The 24,225-nt window shown below is 44.6% G+C and overlaps 1 protein-coding gene across 1 annotated transcript in view; it reads left to right on the top strand.

Annotated features, from left to right (window-relative positions):
* Positions 1 to 24,225, top strand: part of MYO10 (myosin X) — a gene marked incomplete at its 5' end in the record, with an annotated part of 218,166 nt that overhangs the window by 43,337 nt on the left and 150,604 nt on the right. The window contains 1 exon segment of the mRNA XM_082651004.1: positions 5,802 to 5,900. Within this exon segment, the coding sequence (XP_082507130.1) occupies positions 5,802 to 5,900 (99 nt within the window).

Genomic DNA, 24,225 nt, shown 5'->3' with positions numbered 1-24,225 from the left:
TTCTTTCACTTAGCATAATGTTTTTGAGATTCATCCTTGTTGGTGATTCTGTGATTTGTTTCTTATTACTAAGCCTTGTGTAGATTTATCGCATTTTGTTTCTGAACCAGTTGATGGACATCTGAGTGTGCGGACAAGAAAATGTTGCCCGCCATTCCCGTAAAAAAGTGAACGTCCCCACCATCAGCCACTGCAGTCGCCCCCAACGGTGCCCCCTGAGGGGAATTCAGGATGGAGAAAAATAGGATCTTGACCCTAGATAGTTAAGATGCATATCTAAGGAATAATTTCAATGAGCCCAGACTCTTGCATCTTCCCACACATAGAAAAACACTACAATCATTAACTTGAGATGTTGGGTTTTGTGCTTAGCAGTCATCTTTTGATGTTTGACCACTTTTTTTTTTCCCCCCCCAGCACAAACCCTATATATCCTGGCTCCTCCCTTACCTGTTTGCAACTGTTAACTCGGAACTGTCCGGGAGGCTGGCTCCCAGGCTGTAGTCCTCCATAAGGTCCCCGAATAAAACGTAACTCGCAGCTTTTAGATTGTGCATTTTTTTTCTGTCGACAAGTGATTTCTAGTATATGGCTATTATGAATAATGCCGCTACGAATGTTTGCTTACAAGGCTTTTTAGAATTTTTTTTTTTTTTTGAGAAGGTAGATACCTGGGAGTTGAATTCTTGGGACATACGGTGAGATTATGTTTTGATTTTTAAGAAACCACCAAACCGTTTTCCAAGGTGGATATAACATTTTATATCACTGCCAGTTTCTCCACATTGTCACCAGCACTTGGTATGGTCAGTCTTTTTTTTATTAGAGCCAGGAAATCATTTGTTGGCAATGGAAACCTTATTTTTGAAGGGATGGTATTACTCGCCGCCTTATAGGATTGCTCTAAAGATCAAAGAGGTGGGAATTTTCTGTGCAAGTGCTTTGTCTTGTAAAACTATTACTGCTGATTATGTGCAGAAAAAGTTTTTAGAAGTTGAATTTAACACGTATCTGTCTCAGATTAAGATGAAAACGTCCCAAGTTTTAATAAAACATCTATTTTATGATCAAACTTGTTCCACCTACTTTTAAAGGCGTATCTTTGCTCCAATTGTGAGTTTTCTCCATCGGCTAGGAGCTTTCTCCATGTGCCTGCATTGTACATTAAATTATCAGTCTTATTTAACAGTGAGAGAATATAATGGTTTGCATATGGTGGGCACATTTTTCTTCCCCACTCAAACTTGGATGGTCTGGTAAATGTCTTTCTGTGATTTCGTTTTCAGATGCTTGTGGGTGGCCTCTTTCCTGGACCTGGGCATATGTGTTCTATTCTAATGGAATGGAAGCAGAAAGTTTGGGGGATGAGAGAAACCACCCAGAACAATCTATGTAAAAATATCCATTTCACCAGTTTTACTTTGCAATTCTGATTCTATGAAAATTGCCTGTTTAAACTTTTTCAAAGAACAAAGGGAGTGTTTCGAATGCATTTCCCTTCCTATCTGGGGAAGATACCGCTGTAGGTTTAGGAAAACTGGCCAGTGGGGCTCTAGATTTGAAATCTGGGCGGATTTTGTAAAACTTGTTTATTAGCAGCTCTTCACACCTCTTGAGAAAGACCTTTGGACTAAGGAGGTTGAGCTGTGTGTTTGTTCATGTAGGAAGGACTGTGTCAACAAGGGCTTGGTCATACTTTCAAATGAGAAGGTGAAAAGAACAAGAAAACTCAAGTAAAAGAAACTGCATGCAGTGTACCCCCTGGGAGTTGGGAGGTTTATATTAATTCTGGTGACAGTTTATATTAATTCAGTAATGTTTCATAACATACTGTTTATTCATACTAAATAGACAGTTTTGATACTTGGTCAACAGGGGCATGAAATCCTTTTTGATCAAAGCAAAGCAGATGATGGTCATAGCAAACAAAGCTTTGGATTCAGGATTCTGGGTTGGAGGTCCACTGTGAATTATTTTATGGTTTTACCTAATGAGTAAAAGTTTTTACCTTATGAGTTTGAAAATTCCCATTTAAGTGAGTGTGTGTGTGTGTGTGTATGAGTGTACACGGAGGTATTTGAAAGCTTTCAATGTTGCAGTCTCTGACATGTGAATTTTAAAAAGAATGAAAAAGTAGTTCAGGCACTTGGAAGTCTCTTTCTAGAACATTACAAATACTGCAGTTTTGGTGTGGAATGATATTTGAAAGAGAGCAGTCTTAGAGATGCCTGTAGTAAACGTCCTTTTTGGAAAGGAGCTGTTTGCTAATAAAGAAATCGGGACTGACAAACAGTTGTGTCCTTCTTTCTGGACGTTACCTGTGTCTTAGCCCAAAGTGGGATTCGGAAGTCTGTGACTGACCTGTGCAGGCATGGCAACTCGGCCGTGTTGGTGTTACGTGTGTTCTTTAAATAAGACAGTTCAGGGTTTATAGAGAAACACTTCATACTCATTTTTGATGCTCTTTTCCATCTTTATCATGGAGAATTTCAACCCCTCTACGGAGGGAGGGTTGAAGAAGTTTGGAGTTAACAACTTAAAATTCCCACAATAAAGAGAAAGGGGATACCCATGTGGAGGTCCTTGTATAGAGTTGTAGCGGGGATGCTGGGAGAGTCACAGAACTCGTAAGGGAAACAGGAGCCGGTGCCGTTTTAACCTTGGGCTCCAGCCACCTTGATCTTGGCGGAAACGCTTGTGGAACCTCATGCACATGTGGCCCTGCCTCTGGGTCCCCCTCCTTCCAGAGCCCCAGGGTCTAGCTTGCTGACCCCAAATGCTTTCATTGAACTCAAGGGTGACTTACGAGGGATCCTGAGTCACAGTGCTGACAACAAACGTTTTAGGTCCTGGCTGGTGTATTTTAAGCAGGATCAACATTGGCACTGAGGGAGTAACTTGTAAGTTGGATTTTTATATATTAAATTTTCCCTTTTAGAAGGAGTTGTGTGTGATAACTGAACACTTAAAGGGACCTTTGTGTGTTAGTTGTTGACTGACCTATTAGCGCATTTTATTGATTTCTGAATTACTTTAAGGAGACAGTGTGATGTGTGGAAAGAGCATGGAATTAGGAATTGGAAAGATTTGAGACCTGGCTTGGTCACCAGCTGTGTGACATTAGGTAAGGACTTAAGCTCTGAACTTCAGTTTCGGGGCAGGGATTCCTTTCTTACCAAAGATTAGCTTAGTATTAGTATTATTGAGGCTCTTAGCATGTGACTGTGACACCTCATGGGCACTCCATTACTGGAAGCTACTATTTATGCTATTAGTAACACAACTTAAAGTAGCATAAAGTGATGGGTATACTTAGTTTACTTTTATATTGCTTTCCCCCTGCCATCTCTCTGTGTTGAGAGTGACAGTAGTCCCTTAAACTAGAAGTTGAATGTATAACCAATATATTTTTAATATTTCACTTAACATTTCAAATCAAAAGAGAAATTAGGGCTTCCCTGGTGGCGCAGTGGTTGGGAGTCCGCCTGCCAATGCAGGGGACACGGGTTCGTGCCCCGGTCCGGGAGGATCCCACATGCCGCCTAGCGGCTGGGCCCGTGAGCCATGGCCGCTGAGCCTGTGCGTCCGGAGCCTGTGCTCCGCAACGGGAGAGGCCACAACAGTGAGAGGCCCGCGTACAGCAAAAAAAACCCCAGAAATTAAGCAGATCAATGAAATGAGGTTGAAAGTTCTAGAAAAGAAGTTTATGTGCTATTTCAAGTGATAATTTTGGTATTAAATTTCCACTCTTTCATTTTTGTTGGAGTTGATGAAATTGTTGAGCAGAGTAGAAATAACATAATGAGATACTAAAGCGATTTCAGCACATTGGGTATACATAAGTCATAAAGGTAATTCTCTTTAAAAAATAAGTATTTATTGAAGTATAGTTGATTTAGAATATTGTGTTAGTTGCAGGTGTATAGCATAGTGATTTACTAGTTTTGCAGATTATATTCCATTATAGGTTAATGGATATTATGTAAGATAATGGATATGATTCCCTGTGCTATAGAGTATATCCTTGTTGCTTATCTATTTTACGTATAATAGTTTGTATTTGTTAATCCCATACCCCTAATTTGTCCCTCTTCCCTCCCTTTGGTAACCACTAGTTTGTTTTCTGTATCTGTGAGTCTGTTCCTGTTTTGCATATACATTCATTTGTGTTATTTTTTTAGATTCCACATATAAGTGATATCATACAGTATTTGTCTTTCTCTGTCTTACTTCACTAAGCATAATTTATCTAGGTCCATCCACATTGCTGCAAATGGCAGTATTTCATTATTGTTTATGGCTGAGTAATTTTCACATACACACACACACACATACACACATCTTCTTTATCCAGTTGTCTGTTGATGGGCACTTGGGTTGCTTCCCTGTCTGGCTGTTGTAAATAGTGCTGCTGTGAACACTGGGGTAAGTGTTTCTTTTGGAACTAATGTTTTTGTTTTTTCTGGATATGTACCCAGGAGTGGAATTGCTGGATCATGTGGTAGTTCAACTTTTAGTTTTTTAAGGAACCTCCGTACTGTTTGCATAGTGGCTGCACCAATTTACATTCCCATCACCATGTACAAGAATTCCCATAAAGATAACTCTTTATAATTTGATCAGTGAACACCCAATAATTTCTTCAAACTTTTTTTTATCACTTGTCCTTGAAAACAAACAGTTTTCATGTTGTGAAATCAAAGAAAGAGGAAATTGAGCATTGAAAAGCTAAGTATTATGGTTGTCATTTTATTTGCCCAGTGGAGAAATAAAAAAGGGAAATGAAATCAATGCCAAAAAATTGTGGCCCAGGTTAAAACGGTAGGATCTGGAAGTTGTTATCTGTTGGGATATCATCGCAAACTTTGCGGTGCATTTGGTGTCTGGTGGAATCCTACCAAAATTCACACCAGTGGATTGGGTTGTGATATTTACTAAAAAATAATCCCTCTCTTGGAGAGTCTAGTTGACACGTGGATTTGGTCCAAGTAGGAAGTCAGTGGAGTGTCCTGATGCCCTCCAAGTGGGCAAGTGCATGGGGCTTGGACCCGGGAAGATGGAGCCTGAAGGTCCCAAAGAGTTCTTGACTTGGGGTGAAGCAGTGTGGTGACCTGGTTAAACTTGTGGTTTCTGGATGTGTGATGCTGGGCAAGTTTCTTTACCTCTAGGCCTCCACTTCTCCATCTGTAAAATGGGATGATAATGGTGCTTGCCTTAAAGCGTGTATGTGAAGATATAATCCATATAAATCAATTGCATTTTAATTAATTAATTTTTTGGTTTTGGCTGTGTTGGGTCTTCATTGCTGCACGCGGGCTTCCTCTGTTTGTGGCGAGCGGGGGCTACTTTTCGTTGCAGTGCACGGGCTTCTCATTGCGGTAGCTTCTGTTGTTGCGGAGCACAGACTCTAGGCACGCAGGCTCAGTAGTTGTGGCACACGGGCTCAGTTGCTCCGTGGCATGTGGGATCTTCCCGGACCAGGGCTCGAACCCGTGTCCCCTGCATTGGCAGGTGGATTCTTAACTACTGCGCCACCAGGGAAGTCCCTCAGTTGCATTTTAGTACTATTTTCTCTGTCCTTTCTCTGTCTGGTGGGACTCTGTCTCAGTCACACTTGTACACGTGTAAGGCTGTGGGTGATGCTTTCTTTGAAGATTCATTCCTTGCTTATTTGAGAAAGATGTTTGCTTTTCAAAAGGTGATTTTTAAGGAATGTAGTAGTCATAGTAATTTTAAGAGTGGTGTTTTGCCACAAAATGCAATCCAAACTCATAGTTAAATCCTGCTTGTTTTGTTTACAGGGAACACGGGTCTGGCTGAGAGAAAATGGCCAGCATTTTCCAAGTACTGTAAATTCCTGTGCAGAGGGCGTCATTGTCTTCCGGACAGACTATGGTCAGGTGAGCAGAGTCCCTGCAGCTTCGTGACATCCGTGTTCTGCTTCCTTGGGTGACCCTACGTAAGGGCACGTGTGCTTATTCTCCTCGCCCTTCATACCTTAAACATCTTTTCTAAGTGATACAACAGAATCCCAAAAGGAATGTGTAATGCACACCTCGAGTGTGTGAGCGACACAATAAAAAATTCTCCCAAATCGAAATCAAAGTGTTCTAACTAGTACTGGACAGAAGAGCACCACACTTGGCTGGTTTCCTTCCTGGGGATCAAGAACAATCAGAAGTATAGGGTGCAAGCAATTTGAGAAAAAGTTCAAATATATCAGTATTTCCCGATTGGTTTCATGACCACGTTCCCTTAAAATTCGTCAACTTTCCTAGTGTTGGAAGTACTGGCCTGCCAGTGAGACTGTAGCAGTGTCCTGGTCCCTGTAAGGACAGGATGCACCAAACCACCTAACCTGAGCCTCTTCATCAGCTTGTGAAACAACTGAAGAAGCTCCTTCTGTTTGTGGGAACCACTGCTCCAGGGTCCCTATTCTTCAGTGTAAAACAAGTGAAAAGCCATATCACTGAAAACAAATACCTGAATCCAGAAACTGGCCCACTGCTTATATTTGGACAATGGTGAAAGGAGCCCAGTTTCTCCATTTTATAAGGAAACCAATTAAAAATTTTTTAAATTGAAATATAGTTAATTTACAATGTTGTGTTAGTTTCAGGTGTATAGCACAGTGATTCAGTTATATAGAAATTTTTTTTCCAGATTCTTTTCCATTATAGGTTATTACAAGATATTGAGTAGAGTTCGCTGTGCTACACAGTAGGTCCTTGTTGGTTACCTATCTTATATATAGTTGTGTGTGTCTTTAATCCCAAGGAATTTTAATTTTAGAAATGGGTACCTCCCACAGAGACACATATTAAAATTGAAGACATAAAGGACTAAAATGACATCATATGCCAGTATTTCAAACTCTCAGTTGCTGAATTTTGTTTGCAAGTTGTGTTGAGAACAAAATCTTCAAGGTCAGTGTTGTATAGTTTGCGGCTGATGGGCTACTTGGTTATCAAAACCTTGAGCAGAGATGATCCTCTTGGTGGTACATTCCTCATTTCTTGGATTAATAAGCAGTGATGTTTCTGGGCTATTTTGCAATTCCTCAGTTACTTTTTCATCCGAGAGTCTTGAATGGTGCGTCAGTATTTGTCTGTTGATGAAGATATAGCTGTGATGTGCAATGGAGAGAGGGGGGTGGTGGGTGCAGGGAGAGGGGAGCAAAGAGACCACTGGGAATCCAGTGTCTCCCAGTCACTGATGCCCCGTCTGGTCTCTTTCCCATCAGGTTCTCGGGTAGTGTGATGTGACCTGTAAACTAAGGACCAAGTGACCTGGCCAGCATTTTTCTGTCTTGCCTTCACTCCTCCCCTCTTGCCATCTCACTTTCCCCAGATGAGAATTCAGTTTCTTTCAGGCCTTGTACATACTTTTCAAGATGATAATAAAAAAGGGAAAACAATATTTAAACCGTGTACCTGACTTGACAGAACTTAATGGGGAATTCTTTTCTTTTTTTGTCGACTTATTATTTTGTTTGTTTGTTTGTTTTTGTCCCCATAACTATTTTTATTACATTACAATAATTAGGTCTACTTATGTTTTAATCCCAAAGATACTTTACTTTTTTCCCCTTTTTTTCCTCTTAAGAAAAATTGTGGTAAAAACCACATAACGTTAAAATTCCCATCTTAACCACGTTGAAATGTATAGTTCAGTAGTGTTAAGTCCGTTCCCGTTGTCGGGCAGTAGATCTCTAGAACTTTTTCATCTTGTAATACTGAGACTCTGTACCTAGCAAATGCTTAATTCCCCATCTCACCTCCCCCAGCACTTGGTAACCACCTTTCTACTTTCTGTCTCTATGATTTTGACTCCTTTAGATACTTATATGAGTGGAATCATAACAGCATTTGTCCTTTTCTGTTACTGGCTTATTTTGCTTAACGGAGTGTCTTGGAGATTCTGAGGATGCTTTCTGTTCCTATCAAACTTCGCTTTGCTCTGCAGAGGCGTCACAGCAATTCTAGCAGCCTGTTAGTGCTACTTACTGTCGGTGTCGCGTGGTCAGCAGTCTGTGTCCTGTGACACCATTGCCAGCTGGTCAATGGGCAGCCCTCCATGAGGCATGGAAAGGGTTGGTCAGGTCAGCAATTCTCTTCCTTCTTGACGGTACTTATGGATTGTGGCTTTAGAAAGAACTAAACCAGAAAAGCATATACTTAAACGTGCAAACAACTCCCAGATTTGACTTCGAGTCTTCAATCGGTCATCAAATCCGTGGTCTTACACTGTCCGCTCTGTCATTCCCAAGTATGACAACTGTAATTAGCTTGGTGACCCATGTAGGAAATACAGGGTTTAAAATGTGACAAAAGTGAGGCAGGTTGGAAAGACGTGGATCGGGAGCTGGCAGTGGCCAGAAGACTTTTGTTTCTCTCTTTTCTGACCTACTCCTTCCTCTCTTGACATTACAGATTCCCTGTGGAACACACAGGCGTAGCCACCAAGGGTTAGAAGTTCATTACCTGGTTCTGGTCCCCAGGACAGACACACCTGCTGTTTATCTGATATAGATTTCTGAAGGAATCAGGGTCAGAGGTGTAGAGCATGACCTTGTCCTGATCAAACCCGTGGTAACTTTTCAAAGTATGGGCTAATTTCAGCCCAATTTGGTATGTTGTTAAAGGGTGTTAGGATATTGGTGTTTCTACAGAAAGGGAGAATGGGGAGTTATTGAATGGGTCCAGAGTTTTAGTTTGGGAAGATGAAAAAGTTCTGAAGATACATCATGGTGATGGTTGCACAACAATGTGACTGTGCTTGATGCCACTGAACTGTACACTTAAAATTTGCCATTGTCATCCTTTTTATGTCAGTGTGTACATCTTCCCACAGTAGAAAGAAAAAGATATCAGCGTTTGAGGTCAAATGGTAACGGGTAAAAGCTGTCAAGTGGGTATTGTTCTGTATCTCTATAAACAGTTCTAGTACAATTTTTATGTTACCAAAATAGGACCGCTCAGAATCTGTGAACAGCTTCCAAACTAGTAGTTGAATTTTGCTTTGGTTTACTGTACAGGAGTCACCTGGGGGTCTTATTTCGGATGCAGATTCTGATGGGCAGGTCTGGGCTGGGGGCTGAGAGTCTGCATTTCTCACCTGGTGGTATGGATACTGCGGGTCCGTGTTTGAGTCGGAGAACTGCCTTAAGGTCGTAGTTACTACAGTGAAGAGCAGGAATTACTCTCAGTCCCCTGTGGACTACCCGTGCTACTGTTTCGGACGAAGCAAATGTAAGGAAAAGAGCTTGAGGCAGCGGTGGAAAATTTTCCCTAGGCCCTGAGAAGCTTTCCCTTCCTCTCTGTGCATTCCATCCCTCCCCCCACCCCACCCCCAATTCCAGCCGTCATTTCACCTCAAGCGTGGCCAGGGATTGTGCTGACTGCGGCGAAATAGTGCTCAGGTGGATTAAAAAGCAGTTTTCAAAATCCTGTTTCGTGTCGGAAACCAAGCGGAGCCACGAGTAACTAAAATCCTAAAATGAGGTCACGGGGACGGGGGTAGATAGGAGATCACGCGGTGTTGTTTTTTGGTGAGAGCCCTAAAGGGCCCGTTTTCTTACTTCATTCAGTCTCTGAGGGTTTTGCACATTTGCTCAGCTATTCTTTTTTCGCCAAGGAGATAGTTTTATGTTAATCTAAAATTCCATCCCACACCAAAATTTAAACTGCTGTAGGTTGGTCCCAGGAGTGCAGGGGACCAAAACGTTCCCATTTGACTCATAACTTATGTTATACTCGCTGTGAAGTATTTGCCGATGGGAAAAGAAAAGTGCGAGTGACATGCTAACACACTTTGAAAAAATGCATAGTTGTGGCTTCTGGAGCACGAAGCACGTGGGTAGGTCAGCACGTGCTCTGCAAGTTAGAAATGACTTGTCTTCTTGCACGTGAAGCCTTGGACAGAGTTGTAGAAGAGCACCGTGCTTTTGTGGCTCTGCAGGGTCCATATTTGGCTAAAAGATCGACTCTGGTGAACAGGGTAGGATGGAAGTTGGCACTGAATGTTTTTGTCTTTTCTAAAATGTTCACCAGGCATGTGGGTGATCACTGAAGCACCCTTTTGGAACATTGTAGAATTGACTAATGAGTTTTAAATTAGATTTTTTACTTTGAGAGTCAACTATTTTATTATCCTTCCTGAAAAGAGCCTAATTTGATCGCTCTGAAATAGCTTATAGTGATATCAATTTACCTAATTGTATTTTAAGGGGTAGGTTTTTAACTTACCCCAGTCAACTTAATCAAGACACTCACTCTCTGCAACCATCCTGTTGGGTTTTCTGTTTGCATTGTCTCTCTGTGGGGTCTCCTGAAATATTTTACTGGCTGGAGAATTAATCATCCCAATCTACAAGTAAATGCCCTCCTCCCTGCCCTTCTCTTATTTGCACCAAGTATAATTAGACTCGGTTTAATTATAAACCGAGTCTTCTCATTTTATTAATCTTCTCATTTTATTAATCTCATTTTATTAATCCACAAAAAGGCCTTTAGATTGCCTGGTTCTTTCAAGTCATCCCCCACCCTCCAAGATGGTCAGAATTCCGCAGGCCACACAGGAAACATAACTCTCATCATTTATAATCACATCTCCCATTTAAAGCCATCTCTAACCTTTTGGGTTTGACCTTCACTTTGACTTGTTAAAATTAATACTGTGGGCCGAGTTTTGTCGAACTGGATGATGGGTTAGTGTAGTGATTTTTCATTGCATTTTTGGTTATTTTTCATACACTTCCTGCTCTGTCCAGATGCTTTTCTTTGCTTTTTTTACCCCTTCACTTTGCCCCCATTGATGGGTGTCTTTTTGTGTCCCTTGAATGTCCTATGGATGCGGCAGCTTTTTGACCTCTCCGCATCCCGTACGGGTCCACTCCTGCATCACAGAGAAATCTCCCGCGAGCCTGTTGAGTGCTGGAAAATTGACCGCGGCACAGCCCAGAATGTCTCCCATTTCAGAGCTCCGAAGGTTACCCTGCAACCCCCCTTATTGTCAGGAATCGGACAACTAGAACTGAGTGATTTCATCTTGAGGTGGGAACAGGTCAGATCTGACTTCTCAAGGGAAGTGTGGAGCCTGGAGCTTTTAACAGAGTTGAGAATGTCATCTGAGAGGAAGCTGACTGCGCACGCTGGCCCCGGAGAGCCCAAGAATGCCAGCCCTTTTCAGCAGCCGCAGAAGCTGCCTTCCTGGCTTCACTGGCAAAGCCAGTTGGCAGAGACAGGTGCCGGCGTAAAGAGGTCTCCCCCGCCAGCTCCTTCTCTGTGAGCGGATGCGGAGTGAGCGAGCAGCAGTCGGCATGGCCCCCCAGGTCAGGTAGGGCCCCCCCAGGGCAGCTCCCGTTAATGGTGGCGGCAGGCGGGGGGAAACCAGCAGGGAGACAGCTAAACTTACAAAGATGGAGGGAAGGAGTTTGGGGGGACGACGTTAATGATGCAGAAGTGGTGTCATTAGGATACTGTGACTCTCAGAGCCGAATTCTTGAACAACAGGACAGAGTCTTTGTAGTCAGCTGGCCTGCACGTAATTCTGTTGCTTTTATGTTGTTCAAAGAAACAAAAAAGCAGGGCTTCCCTGGTGGCGCAGTGGTTAAGAATCCGCCTGCCAATGGAGGGGACACGGGTTCGAGCCCTGGTCCGGGAAGATCCCACATGCCGCAGAGCAACTGGGCCCGTGTGCCACAACTACTGAAGCCCACGTGCCGCAACGACAGAAGCCCGTGTTCTACAGCTGCTGAAGCCCGCATGGCTGGAGCCCGTGCTCCGCAACAAGAGAAGCCACCGCAATGAGAAGCCTGTGCACCGCAGCGAAGAGTAGCCCCCGCTCACCGCAACTAGAGAAAGCCCGCACACAGCAACGAAGATCCAACGCAGCCAGAAATAAATAAATAAAATAAATAAATTTAAAACAAACAAAAAACCAGAAAGTATATTCTGTCCCCTTTTCAATCTTTCTTCTCCTTTTTGGTAAAGAGAAACAGTCTTATATTAATGCACTTATTTGGGGGAAACTTTACCCATTTTTTCCTCAAAAGGAGAGAAACAGATTATATTTTCGCTCCCTGTAGCCCCTCAAGTGTCAGGTATCCCTGGTGTTGCAGTCGGTGCTTCCAGCCAAATTAACCTGTGGGTTCCGTTGAACCATAGGAAGTCGCCATCTCTGTAGGATGAGGGAGCTGAAAAGGCAGTTTCCTGTGGTTATGCCTAAGAGTATGTTAATTGCCCTCTATTTCAATTGTGTGTTTTAGCTTATCGATATGTTTTTGATTTCAAGGTAGAATCTTTGGCATACTTGAGAGGCAAAGCACATCCCTAACATAGTATGTACAGCCCTGGCTTTTGGGGTACCACTGCCATATTCAATTCTGTTGTGTGTGTGTCTGTGTGTGTGTTAACAGCTATGACATTGTATTCCTTTTGGGGTTTTCAATTTTTTGGATGGGTGTGTAAAATATTTGCTATGATTGATCTCTCCTGCAAAGGTCCAAAAATTTTTTTTAATTTTAACCATTTTTGGAATGGAAGTATAGTTAATTTACAATGTTGTGTTAGTTTCAGGTATATAGCAAAGTGATTCAGTTATACATATGTATAAATATCTATTCTTTTTCAGATTCTTTTCCATTATAGGTTATTACAAGATATTAAATATAGTTCCCTGTGCTATACAGTAGGTCCTTGTTGTCTTTTTTTTTTTTTTTTTTTTTGCGGTACGCGGGCCTCTCACTGTTGTGGCCTCTCCCGTTGCGGAGCACAGGCTCCGGACATGCAGGCTCAGCGGCCATGCCTCACGGGCCCAGCCACTGCGCGGCATGTGGGATCTTCCCGGACCGGGGCACGAACCCGTGTCCCCTGCGTCGGCAGGCGGACTCCCAACTACTGCGCCACCAGGGAAGCCCTCCTTGTTGTCTGTTTTATATATAGTACTTTGTTAATCCAAAGCTCCTAATTTATCCCTCTCCTCGCCCCCTTCCCCTTTGGTAACCATAAATTTGTTTTCTATGTCTGTGAGTCTATTTCTGTTTTGTAAATAAGTTCATTTGTGTCATTTTTTTTGATTCCACATGTAAGTGATATCACATGATTTTTGTCTTTCTCTGTCTGACTTACTTCAACCAATGTCCAAATTTGAGTTGAAAGAAAAATGAATGGATAAATATACAATTTATTTTTTTGAACTGGAATTTGGGCTTTCTTGTGTGTGTGTGTGTTTATTTGTAGTAAATGTAAATTACATAGAATTGACTACTTTAAATGTTTTTGAGTGTACAGTTCAGTGGCATTAATTACATTCATAATGTGTGCAGCCATCGCCACTATTTCCAAACTTTTTCATCACTCCAGACAGAAACCCTGTAAGCATCAAGCGCTAACTCCCTATGCAATTTGTTGTTAAACTGCTTTCTTCTTGGATACCTTTTGTTGTGCTGCTTCTAGGTATACAAGCACGTTAGAAACTCTGGTTTGTATTCTTTCTTAAGGAATAGACACTGTCAAGAAAGAAGTGGTGTAGACCTAGCTCAAGAGTCCAAGGATGGAGAATTGAATGTTGACTTAGATCTGCTGACCACCGATGGCATTTGGCGCTGACCTTGTGATGTGTGCATGGGGGTGGACGGTGCGGCCCCTGTGGCTGGGTGAAGGGCCCTTCTCAGGAGGAAGGTGGCTGCACAGCCATCCAGAAAGCCAGAGGAAAGAGGGACATGCTTTTGACAAGCGGCAGATAATTTTTTAAAAAATCAGATGTATGTGATTTCCTTTGTTAACTTCAGTATGGGTCCATCTGTTATTCTTGGAATTCACTTCCATCAAAACAGTGCAGCTGTATTAAGCTGGGAAACTCTTAAATTCCTGTGCTTTTCTCACATTTTGCTATTTCATCCTGGAAACACCCGTCTCTGAGATGGATATTAAACACCAGCCCGTGGAGTTGCTTAGAGTCAGAAGTCTATACTCTAGAGACTGAACACCACTGGGGCTTTGTCTTGCTCTAAAGACCAAGTAGACTGTTTGTCCAACTTCCTTGGTTTAGAGTGAAAAAATTGTTCGTAGGCCTGAAAGCCACGTGGTTGACTATCTAGATCTCTTCCAAGAATCTGGTTTGGCATCTGGTGGCTCAAAGATGGAAAGTCAAATAATTTTCACTCTGGGAGTATAGGAAAAAAACAGCCTGATGGTCGGTGCACTCAGCTCCAGGAAAAAACATGTTCGTATTTGTAAATCTGCATGTGCGGACACTTGCTTATCGTAACTTGGGAAGAGGTGGTCACTCTAGCCAACGGAGCGCTTGTCTTTCCCTTTCGAGAACTTGGGTCCTGCAGAGGTGTGCCTGGCCTTCCCCACCTTCATTCAGGGATGAATGCCTGGATGAAGACCTTTTCACAGAGGCCTTTTCAACCTCTCCATCCAAGAGGGCCACTACCTTGACATTGTATCATGTGCAATTATTTGATTTTTTTTTTTTTTCCTGTGTCTCCTCACCAAGCTCTCTGAGAATGGACACATTGCTGTGTCCTTAGCTCCTAGAAGCAGAGCCTGGCCCGTGGAGGCGCTCAAATGCTGAATGCGTGGTGAAGCTCCATTGGTAGTCAGCACGGAGCCAAGCAAGTTATTAGAATGATGTGTACTCTGTTGAGACTGTTATCATATAACGTTTTAATAAGAAATCACAAGTCTGAACGGACCACAAGGGACAGAAGAAAAAGCCTCCTGTCACAAGAGTCCTGTTGGGAGTTTCGCTGTGTTGTTTCTATCTAAACCACCCTTAGGCCATAAGACCAGAGCAAAATAAAGAGCATTGAAGATAATTAAAGGGAATTTCTTTTTCAAAGGAACGATTTCACTTGATAGACTCCAAAAACATACAAACTGCACTTTCATTTTTCAAGGGGGAGTAGGTGGGTGTTGAGTTTGGTGCAGAATATTTTTCCAAAGTTTGGCATTTTGAAACCTGAGATGATAATTCTATATACTTCAACATCTACACTGAAACAGGAAGCAGTTTACCGTGACAAACCCGACAAGATCCACTGGTGTGCTGAGGCGCGTGGGCCGTGTCAGGTGTCGCCGACCTTAGCTTGCCAAGGGTGCGCACCACTTCTGTCACCTGCCCTATTCCCAGCACCTCTGAAAAATTCACCGGTGAGACCTTAAGATTCCCCTGTCTCTGGGGCCTGTCTCCCTGCTCCTTTAAGTAAATCCAGCTTAAGTGGATTGGGAATCCAGTTTATTTCTGACCCTTGCTTTCAGGACAGGCTTTGCCTTCCCACCAAGCCTTTGGACTGGTCAGCTGGGCCCCTCCCTGTCTGGCATCCCCCTGGGCGGGTGGATGGCAGGGAGGGGTTGGATCTCTGTTCACAGTATTTACTGGCCCCAGTGAGCCTCTAGCTGACCACACACACAGTGATTATGCAGGAGAGAACAGATGACTTCTGCCCTGGGTCATGACCTTCTGGGGCTTCCTGCCCTTGGTTGGGCCAACTTGTTGACTTTCTCCTTTGTGGATATCTCTCGACTTTGGCCTCGTCTTTCCTTCCTGGGTCCATTGAATGAGCCTCCTCTTTCCATCCCTTAGGCGTGCCTATTATTTGGATCCCAGCCTGCCTCTGGCCTGCCTGTGCGTCCCATCTTCGGTCCACTGCTGGATTCCAGGCTCTGCTCTGGGTAGCTCAGCCGACTTTTGCCTCTGGGAGCCTGTGGTATACCCAGCCTCTTCCTGCAACCCCCAGGAATCCTGGTCCTGCATTGCTAGTGTCCGGGCACAAAGAGAAGGGCAGATGTTTTGTTCCTTTGGACCCGTGGTTGCTTTCAGTTTTGTAGTTAGTTTAGCAAATCAAATTGCTCATACTTGAAGGTAAGCAGGAGACTACCTTGCATTCTCGATACCCATGAATACTGAAAATAATCAGCACATTAATGCTGGATACCAAGCTCAGACCAGGTGGTAACTTACTACTGGGGGAGGTGATGCCGAAAACTGATTAAATCAAGACTCAATTTTTCTTTTTTTTTTTAAGGCTTTACTACTATACCTTTATTATAAGTGTCATTTTGTGAAAAATGTATGTGAAGACTTTGAAAACAAAAACAGTTCAGAAAATTGTCTATGGGAATCAGACGTGGCACCATTGAATGCTGTGTGCAATTTCAGTAGAAAATGCCGAGACAATTTATTAGAACAGATTCAGGCAGTCGTTGGGTGTGACTGAGATTCAGACCATTTCAGAAGTTCAGTTATAGACCTGTTATTTGGAACCAGTTTTCTGGAAGACTCTGTGATATGCACCGGGAATTGGTTACCCAGACTGTCTACAAAGACCTATTGGGGTCCCCACACTGCAAGACTTGGGATGGTGTGAAAGTCCTCTCTTGCCTGATTCCAACTTTAGCTGTCTGTTGAGTTCCACCCAGGCTGTCACTATGATGAGACTAGGGAACCACACTGTCCCACGGTCACCTCCCTGGGAGCTGTGGGCAAGGGGGGCACCCCATTTCTAAGCTGTGTCCTCCTCATCAGGGTTGGCGTTTAGGATGGGTAAAGGGAAGAGAGTGCCGTTTGCTGGTGACATCTCTCTGCGAGGCACCATGTTGCTGCATATTCCTTCCGTTTGTCCTATTTAATCCTCAACTCCCCTAGGAAGGCGTGGTCAGCCGTACTTATTGACACAGAGATAGATCTTCCGTGAAATAGCATTTCCAAGAGCCCACACTTGGTCAGTGATGAGTTAGTAGAGGTGGGGTTTGGATCCAGATTTGATCGACTTTTCACTTGATCATGTTACTTCCTCCAGAGAAGTGTGAGGTAGGACAGGGTGAGGCCAGTGATGGGGGTCGTTGCCTGTTTACCTTCTCAGGCCCCGTGACTGCCCGTCCTGACTGTTTCCCTGAGTTCATTTCTTTTCCCTCTTCAGGCCCCTGGGATTGAGTGTCCTTGTCTCCTTTCTGGTCACGACCTTTGTGCTTTCTCTTGAAGTTACTCTTGAAGATTGGTAGGTTGCACCAGTGGTACCACCTTCCCAATTTCCTCTTCCTTTGTGGTGGCTTTTTGCTTTTATTATGTTTTATTGCTCCAGGGAAATAGATGGATCGGCGAAAATCCCCCTTTTTAAAATTTTAATGTTTCATCGTCTTGTGTTCACAGTCTCGTTTCCACGCTGCTGCTTCTGCCGGGGTTAGTTCTCAACCCTGGCTGCACATTAAATTCACTGGGAAGCTTCTACCAAGAGCCTTGGCCCTGCCCCAAAACAATGAAATCAGAATCTCAGCTGGGACTCAGGCCCTGTGTGTTTTTAGAAAGCTTCCTGGGTACCACTTAATAAGCAGTCAAGTTCAGAACTATTTCATAGACCGAATGAGCATCCTGTTGAAATAGTCCATTAAAAGTTGTTGAAAAAGCACAACTTTGGCATACTGGGCTTAGAAAACGTTCATGTTACCCATGATTTCTAGGCCTTCACTTTTTCTTCTATAGCTTCTTTTCTGGACACTTAGATGGTTCTGTGGAATGTCTCCAATGCCCACAGTATCTCTGAGAACTCAGTTCCCTCTGTCCGTCCAGCTGTCCACTGGGGCCTCATCTCCAAGGGACCCTGGAGTGCCCCCGTCTCCCTCTTTCTCCAGGGAATTGAACTGTTCTTGGTCTTTCCATCTCCACCTCTCTAGTCCCACCCTCTCTAGTTGGATACTCTGTTTGAGTGGGACATTTGGGTTCAAACGTCCCAAACACTAGTGTGGTGTTGGTCCATGTGTGAGTCTCCGGCTGGCTGCTTCATAATCAGTCATCAGGGCCCTCGTGAAAGATGCAGCTTCCTTGGTCCTCTTTCCCATCTGCCAAGTCCACGTCTCTGTGCAGGTGGTCCAGGGGTCTGTAGTTCAACAAGGTTCCAGGTGATGCCTTTCATGGTGAAATTGGAGAACCACAGACTCAGCGTGTACTGTGACCTGAGATAAATTCTCCCCGTCTCATTTGCTGTTTACTTCAAATCGTGCTGCTCCCTGCCCTGTGAGGCCCGGGGCTCCGGGGAGGACCTGTCCTTCCTGACGCTGTGACCCTGCAGACAGGTTTCGTTCTTTCCTTGTCCGCATCTTCCTCATGCCTGCAGTCCTGCCTCCTTTCCTTTCTGTGTCTGGAACAGAACCCGGCGTTTGGGCACCTCTCCTGGCTGTGAGGCACTGTGAAGGTTTCTCTAATATGTACTGGGAGAAATCCCAGCGCTAAAGCAGTTTCCTGGAATCCCTCCACTGAGCTCCACGCACGGAGGCTGTCCGTGATGGTCTTTGTGTTCCAACAATTCAGTGAAGTTATATTGGTTTCTGAGGGAACCTTATCTGTTTCTACCTCAAGGCAAGAGGGAGGCGGTTGGGGTCTGAAGGAAGGATAAGGTCCTGGGGTGAAAGCAAGGCCTGGGGAGGGGGAGGGGCGGGGATGTAAAGGCAGAGGCAGTAAGGGGCCTGTTTCCTGCACCCCTCCAGCCCTGCACTCGCCCTGTGGCTTGGACAGCCCCACGTGGGCTGGATGAGATGCAGAGCCAAGGAGGGATGGGTGAGTGGCAAGCAGCTGCCCCGCGCTGGAGAGGACAGGGGCTTATTTCCAACCAGTGGGTGCCTGCCTCTTCTGCTAACTTCTGCCTAAGGAGTGTCTGTTACTCAGACCTGCAGCGAAAGCGTGACTGACTTCCAGCTTTTATTTCAGACCGATTGCGCTGCCTTTTTAAGGTAAGGATTCAAACTACACAGGCACGTGGGAGGCATGGTGCCCGGGGAGGGGGCCCCGTGACCCTTCCAAGGCGATGGGCACGTTCAGTATACTGCTCTGTGTGCGTCGTCAGGCTGTCTGTTTGTGCTGTGTGCAAATGAAACCTCGGTGATTTTCTAAAAAGTAACATCTAGCTTGTTTGAAGGCAGCTGTTTGTATTGAAGTTACATATGTCGTGAACACAGCATGACTGAACTCAGTAAAGTTGATGTAATTACTCCAGTGTTGAACTGAAGCAGCAGTGGCAAACCATGGCCTGTGCCCAATGCCTGTTTCCATACAGCTTACAAGCCAAGAATGGTTCTTCCATTTTCAAATGTTTGGAGAAACATCAAAAGAATGAAATTTTATGACACATGAAAATGATAAGAAAGTCAAATTTAAGGAAGTTTTATTGGACACAGCCATGCCCATTCATTGGTTTATCTAAGACTGAGTTCAAGCTACAGTGGCACAGTCAGGAGCCAGAAAGCCTCAAGTTAACCATCTGGCCCTTTGCAGAAAACGTTTGCTAAACCTGATCTAAAGGATCATTTTCCCCAGTTACTTCTGATGTGATGTTTAGTGCTGCAGGGGCCCTTCCAGTGCTTCCCAGTCCTGGCTACACATCGGAGTCACTGGAGGGGTTACTAATTGGGATGCTTGGGCCCCTACACCCAGCCCAGTGGTACAGCCTCTCTGGAGGTGAGCCCAGGACCCAGTAGTACGGCCTCTCCGGAGGTGAGCCCGGGCCCCAGCGGTACGGCCTCTCCGGAGGTGAGCCCGGGCCCCAGCGGTACGGCCTCTCCGGAGGTGAGCCCGGGCCCCAGCGGTACGGCCTCTCCGGAGGTGAGCCCGGGCCCCAGCGGTACGGCCTCTCCGGAGGTGAGCCGGGGACCCAGCGGTACGGCCTCTCCGGAGGTGAGCCCGGGACCCAGCGGTACGGCCTCTCCGGAGGTGAGCCCGGGCCCCAGCGGTACGGCCTCTCCGGAGGTGAGCCCGGGACCCAGCGGTACGGCCTCTCCGGAGGTGAGCCGGGGACCCAGCGGTACGGCCTCTCCGGAGGTGAGCCCGGGACCCAGCGGTACGGCCTCTCCAGAGGTGAGCCCAGGAATCTGTACTTGCTACCAGTGCAGCCAGCCACAGGATTCTGTGCTGTGAACCCCCAGCTAGTAGATGGATTCGTTGCAAAGCTCCATCATTTTGTTTTCCCTATGAGGGGAAATACCTTCCCCCAGAGGACAAAGATTGACAGTGGCAAAACCCACGTGTCCTGCTACCAGGAACCCTACCTGTAGGGTAGTGGCCCTCAGAATGGAACAGGCATCAGAATCCCCTGGAGGGGCTTGTTAAACCACTGACTCCTGGGCCTCAACCCAGAGGTTCCGGTTCAGCTAGTCTCAGGTGGGGCCTGACCATTTGCATTTCTACAAGCTCCCAGGTGCTACTGATGCTGCTTGGTGTGGTATGCACACTCTGAGGACCAGCGTGTAGGGCTTGGCAGGCTGTACGTGGGGGGTTTCCTTTAAAATCCATGTTCTAAATACAAGCATCTGATACACAGTCTTTCCCCCAAAGCATGTTCTGGAGAAACGCAGACGGTCGCAGTCCAAGTACCTTTTTCAACTGCTGCAGCCACAAAGGACTCATTCTTGAATAGTGTCCTGTCAGCAACTGTCTGGTGATCTTAGTTTTAAATACTAACACCTGTCAGTGGTTTAATCTGTAATTGTATTTTTTTCTGTGTTAGTGGAGAGCCACGCCCAGGCACAGCAAAAATAAGAAAAGCCTGTGTTTTGTGTTAATTACGTCTCATCACATATCTAAGGAAGGTTGACTCATGGAAGTATTTCCAAGAATGAATTGATTGTGCTTACACACTTTCGGAGGTTGCTGTGTAAAGTTGGACACTTAATGCTTACTTTTAATACTGAAGAGTAGTTAAATTGTTAACTTACTGTTTGCCATGCTAGGCAATCATATCGCCCTCATTTTCTAAGTGAGGTGTCAAAGCTGGAGAAGGAAGGAAAGCGATTTTCGTGTTTAGGAGCTGCTGTTAGAACTCCCAAGCTCTTGGTTATTCTTAGGTTTAATATACTGTTTTCTCCCATTGCCTGTGCCATCCTGGACTGACATTGGACTGGTAACCAGAGAGGAGGCCAGGACTAGGGTAAGGCGAGTGGGGTACGGAGGGTGCAGATGTAGAGAAGCACCACGCGGGGTCATTGCAGGTGCTGAAGCTGATTTGCACAAGCCCCAGGATTGGTGCATCCTTGAAATGTACATGCCGGGCACATGCCTCGCCCTAGTCCCAGCCTTGATCAGAACCTAGGAGTTTAAGCAAGACTTCCTAAGAAAGAGGCCCATCTGTAGAATCAAATGCCCTTCTTCCCCTCCCTTTGCTTAAATGATTCATTGATACTTTTAAAATATTCTGGGAAAAGACTCATTTTGAACAGTCCTTTCTTTGATATTTGTTTTCAAACATCTGTGTCAGTACATCTTAGTGAACTTGTTTAAGATTAAATTACTGCAATACGGACTGCCGTGTGGAATATGATGGTTTTGATTATTCACATGAATTTTTGAGTGAAAAAATGTCCCCAAAGGGTTTCCTAGATGAAGCCTTTATAGCAGACTTGTGCAGTCTCCCATAAAATTCTAAACATTACATTTGTAAATTCAGCACATGGCCTGTATTAGAAGTTCCACATGCAGTGGCTTCATTTCAGAGGTTTGAGTCCGTCATTAATCTAGCTGCTCTTTGGGTGTTCCAAATGGCTCTTGTAATAATTTTGAAATAATTAATAGTATTTCTAAATCTTCCAGTGAAGGTAAGCGAGTAGCTAGCCCTTGAGAACTGAGCAAGTATTTTTGTCTTCTGGAATGATCCTCTGTTCTGAAATGCATCCATCTTCCTGCCCTGTCAGGAGTTCACAGTGGGCTTGCTCTAAGCATCTGCTTTTGCTCTTGCAAAGGGAGCTGATGACATGTTTACTGGGTGATGCTGAGAACCCCTCTCTCCTGTGACAATGGGCTAGAGCATATGCTGTCCCCAGTTTCAGGAAGCTTTTGTTAACAGAGGACTCAAAACAGATCAGGCCACCGGGGAATGTTGCCAGCATGCCTTTGTGGAGGGCAAATCCTGTCCGAATAACCTAATTTCCTTTTCTGAGCAGCAGTAAACCAGGGAGATGAAAATTGCAGGTTTTTCAACCTTAGCGATTATTTTTTTCTGATTTAAAAACATCCAAAATTTAAAGATTGTTTATTTCAAACATTTATGGAACTTTATTTTTTTTCCCCCTTCACCAAAGGACCTTAACTTGGCTTAGAAAATAGTACCATGGGTCTCATAAACATTGACTGGAGACAGCACTAGAGAGAGTAGGTGTCAGCACCCCAATCCCCATACTTCTTTTGGATGCCTCTCATTTGGGACATTGTCTGAAATGATAAGATGATGTAAATACCATAGAGAAAATAATTTCTGCCTTTTGAGGAAAGTCATACTCAGAGATATCCATTATTGGCTCATTGCTGTCTTTGATGGAGATTTTAAAACAGTTCGCAGATGTTACTTTAGCTACAAGAGCAAAAGAGGCTGTAGTCACATTTTAGCACCTAGACTATGATGAGTGAATAACTTTCAGAAGTTTGAGCTGTGGTCTGAAATGGAAAGAATAGACTTTTTTTCTTTTAACAGCTGAATATGGATAATTCACATCCCATACAATTCACTCACTTAGAGTATACAATTCAGTGCCTTTTATTATATTTATAGAGTTGTTTAACCAACACCACAGACAATTTTGGAACATTTTTATTACCCAGAAAAGAAACCCTGCACCCTTTAGCTGTCGCCCCTAAACCTTCCCACCCCACGTTACCCCCCCCCAACCCCCTGGCCCTAACTACAACTACTCTGTCTCTATTATCTGCCTATTCTATACATTTCATTTCAGTGGAATCATGCAATCTTTTATGGCTGGCGTCTTGCACTTAGCATAATGTTTTCAAGATTCATGTATGTCATAGCAAATACTTCATTCCTTTTTATTGCTGAATAATATTCCATGGTATATGGTTATGCCACATTTTATTTAAAAGGAATAGTTTTTTAAAGCTAAGTAGAAAAGAAAAATACAAAAGAAAAAGAATGGCTAGCCATATATAGCCACTTTTTGTAGGGTTCATAATGTGTCACATATGAATATTTCTGAAGATGATATTTTGATGTGTAAGCCCGAAGTCAGAATAATCGTTCAGAGCAGTGAGATAAAAAGGAGAAGTGTTTAAAAAAAAAGTTTAGATGTTGGTACTATTCCTACTTATCGTCTCATATGTGAAAATGGGCACCTCTTTTTCCCCATAGTTTGGAGAAGATGGAAAGATGATTAAAGCTTAGAGAACAGGGTTCAGAGAAACAGCCCGGGAAGTGGGTTGTTTAGCCCGGAGGAGGCTGGGATCCTTAGGTAGTGTGGACCAGCTTTTCTCTCTCACTGGGAAGAATGGACCTCAGCTTGGATGGGAGCACTGATGGCACAGGGACGGACATCCTGAAACTGAGGACCTCAAGGACAGGACCGTCTGCCCCGCAGAAGGTGGCTCACTTAGCCTTTGAGAAAAAAGGGTTGGCCTCTTGTCTGTTTGGAAAAATAGTAATGCCATAGGTCTTGGACCTCGGATTGCCAGGGGTCATTTCCTCCTGCCTCTACCGTCCAAGCAGGTGAGAGATTGTCATGACTGTTTCCTTGTACAGGTGAGACGGTGTCATCATCCTGACCTCAGGGGTGGACAGCAGTCACTGCAGGTTGCTCAACATTCAACAGTGTCGTCCAAGTGTAGCAGTTTTTCAAGAGAGAAGATGTAACTTTAAGAAATGACTTAGGGCTTCCCTGGTGGCGCAGTGCTTCAGAGTCCACCTGCCGATGCAGGGGATGCGGGTTCGTGCCCCGGTCCGGGAAGGTCCCACATGCCGCGCAGCGGCTGGGCCCGTGAGCCATGGCCGCTGAGCCTGCGCGTCCGGAGCCTGTGCTCCGCAACGGGAGAGGCCACAACAGTGAGAGCCCTGTGTACCGCAAAAAAAAAAAAAAAAAAAAAGAAATGACTTAAATAGTGAATCATTTATAATGAGTTTTTGAGCTTCCCTTTAAGTGGCATCTCCAGTCATCCCCATTTCATTTCGAGTTCTCCCCTCACTGGTCCCCATGGGCACCATTGTTGTTCTTCAGCTCCTCGATGGCTGCCTGGCAAAGGCTTTGGAGGAGTTCCTGGAAGAGATTCCTAGGGGGCTTACACAGGTCATGTTAACCCAAGCATTTATTGGGTGTCTGCTGAACACGGGAAACTGGGGGAAGGAAAGGACTCAGGGGATCCTCTTGCTTTGGCTGTCATTTTCCGTGTGAGTAGACTTGGCCCAGAGTGCTTTGGGTCAAGGTCACCTGAGAGAGAAACAGAAAGCACCGGCAG

Source organism: Grampus griseus (assembly GCF_964374135.1).
Source record: "Grampus griseus genome assembly, chromosome: 3".
In the NCBI taxonomy this organism is placed as follows: domain Eukaryota; kingdom Metazoa; phylum Chordata; class Mammalia; order Artiodactyla; family Delphinidae; genus Grampus; species Grampus griseus.
Note: the sequence above shows the minus strand (reverse complement) of the source record. Positions and strands in the feature narration are given on the sequence as shown.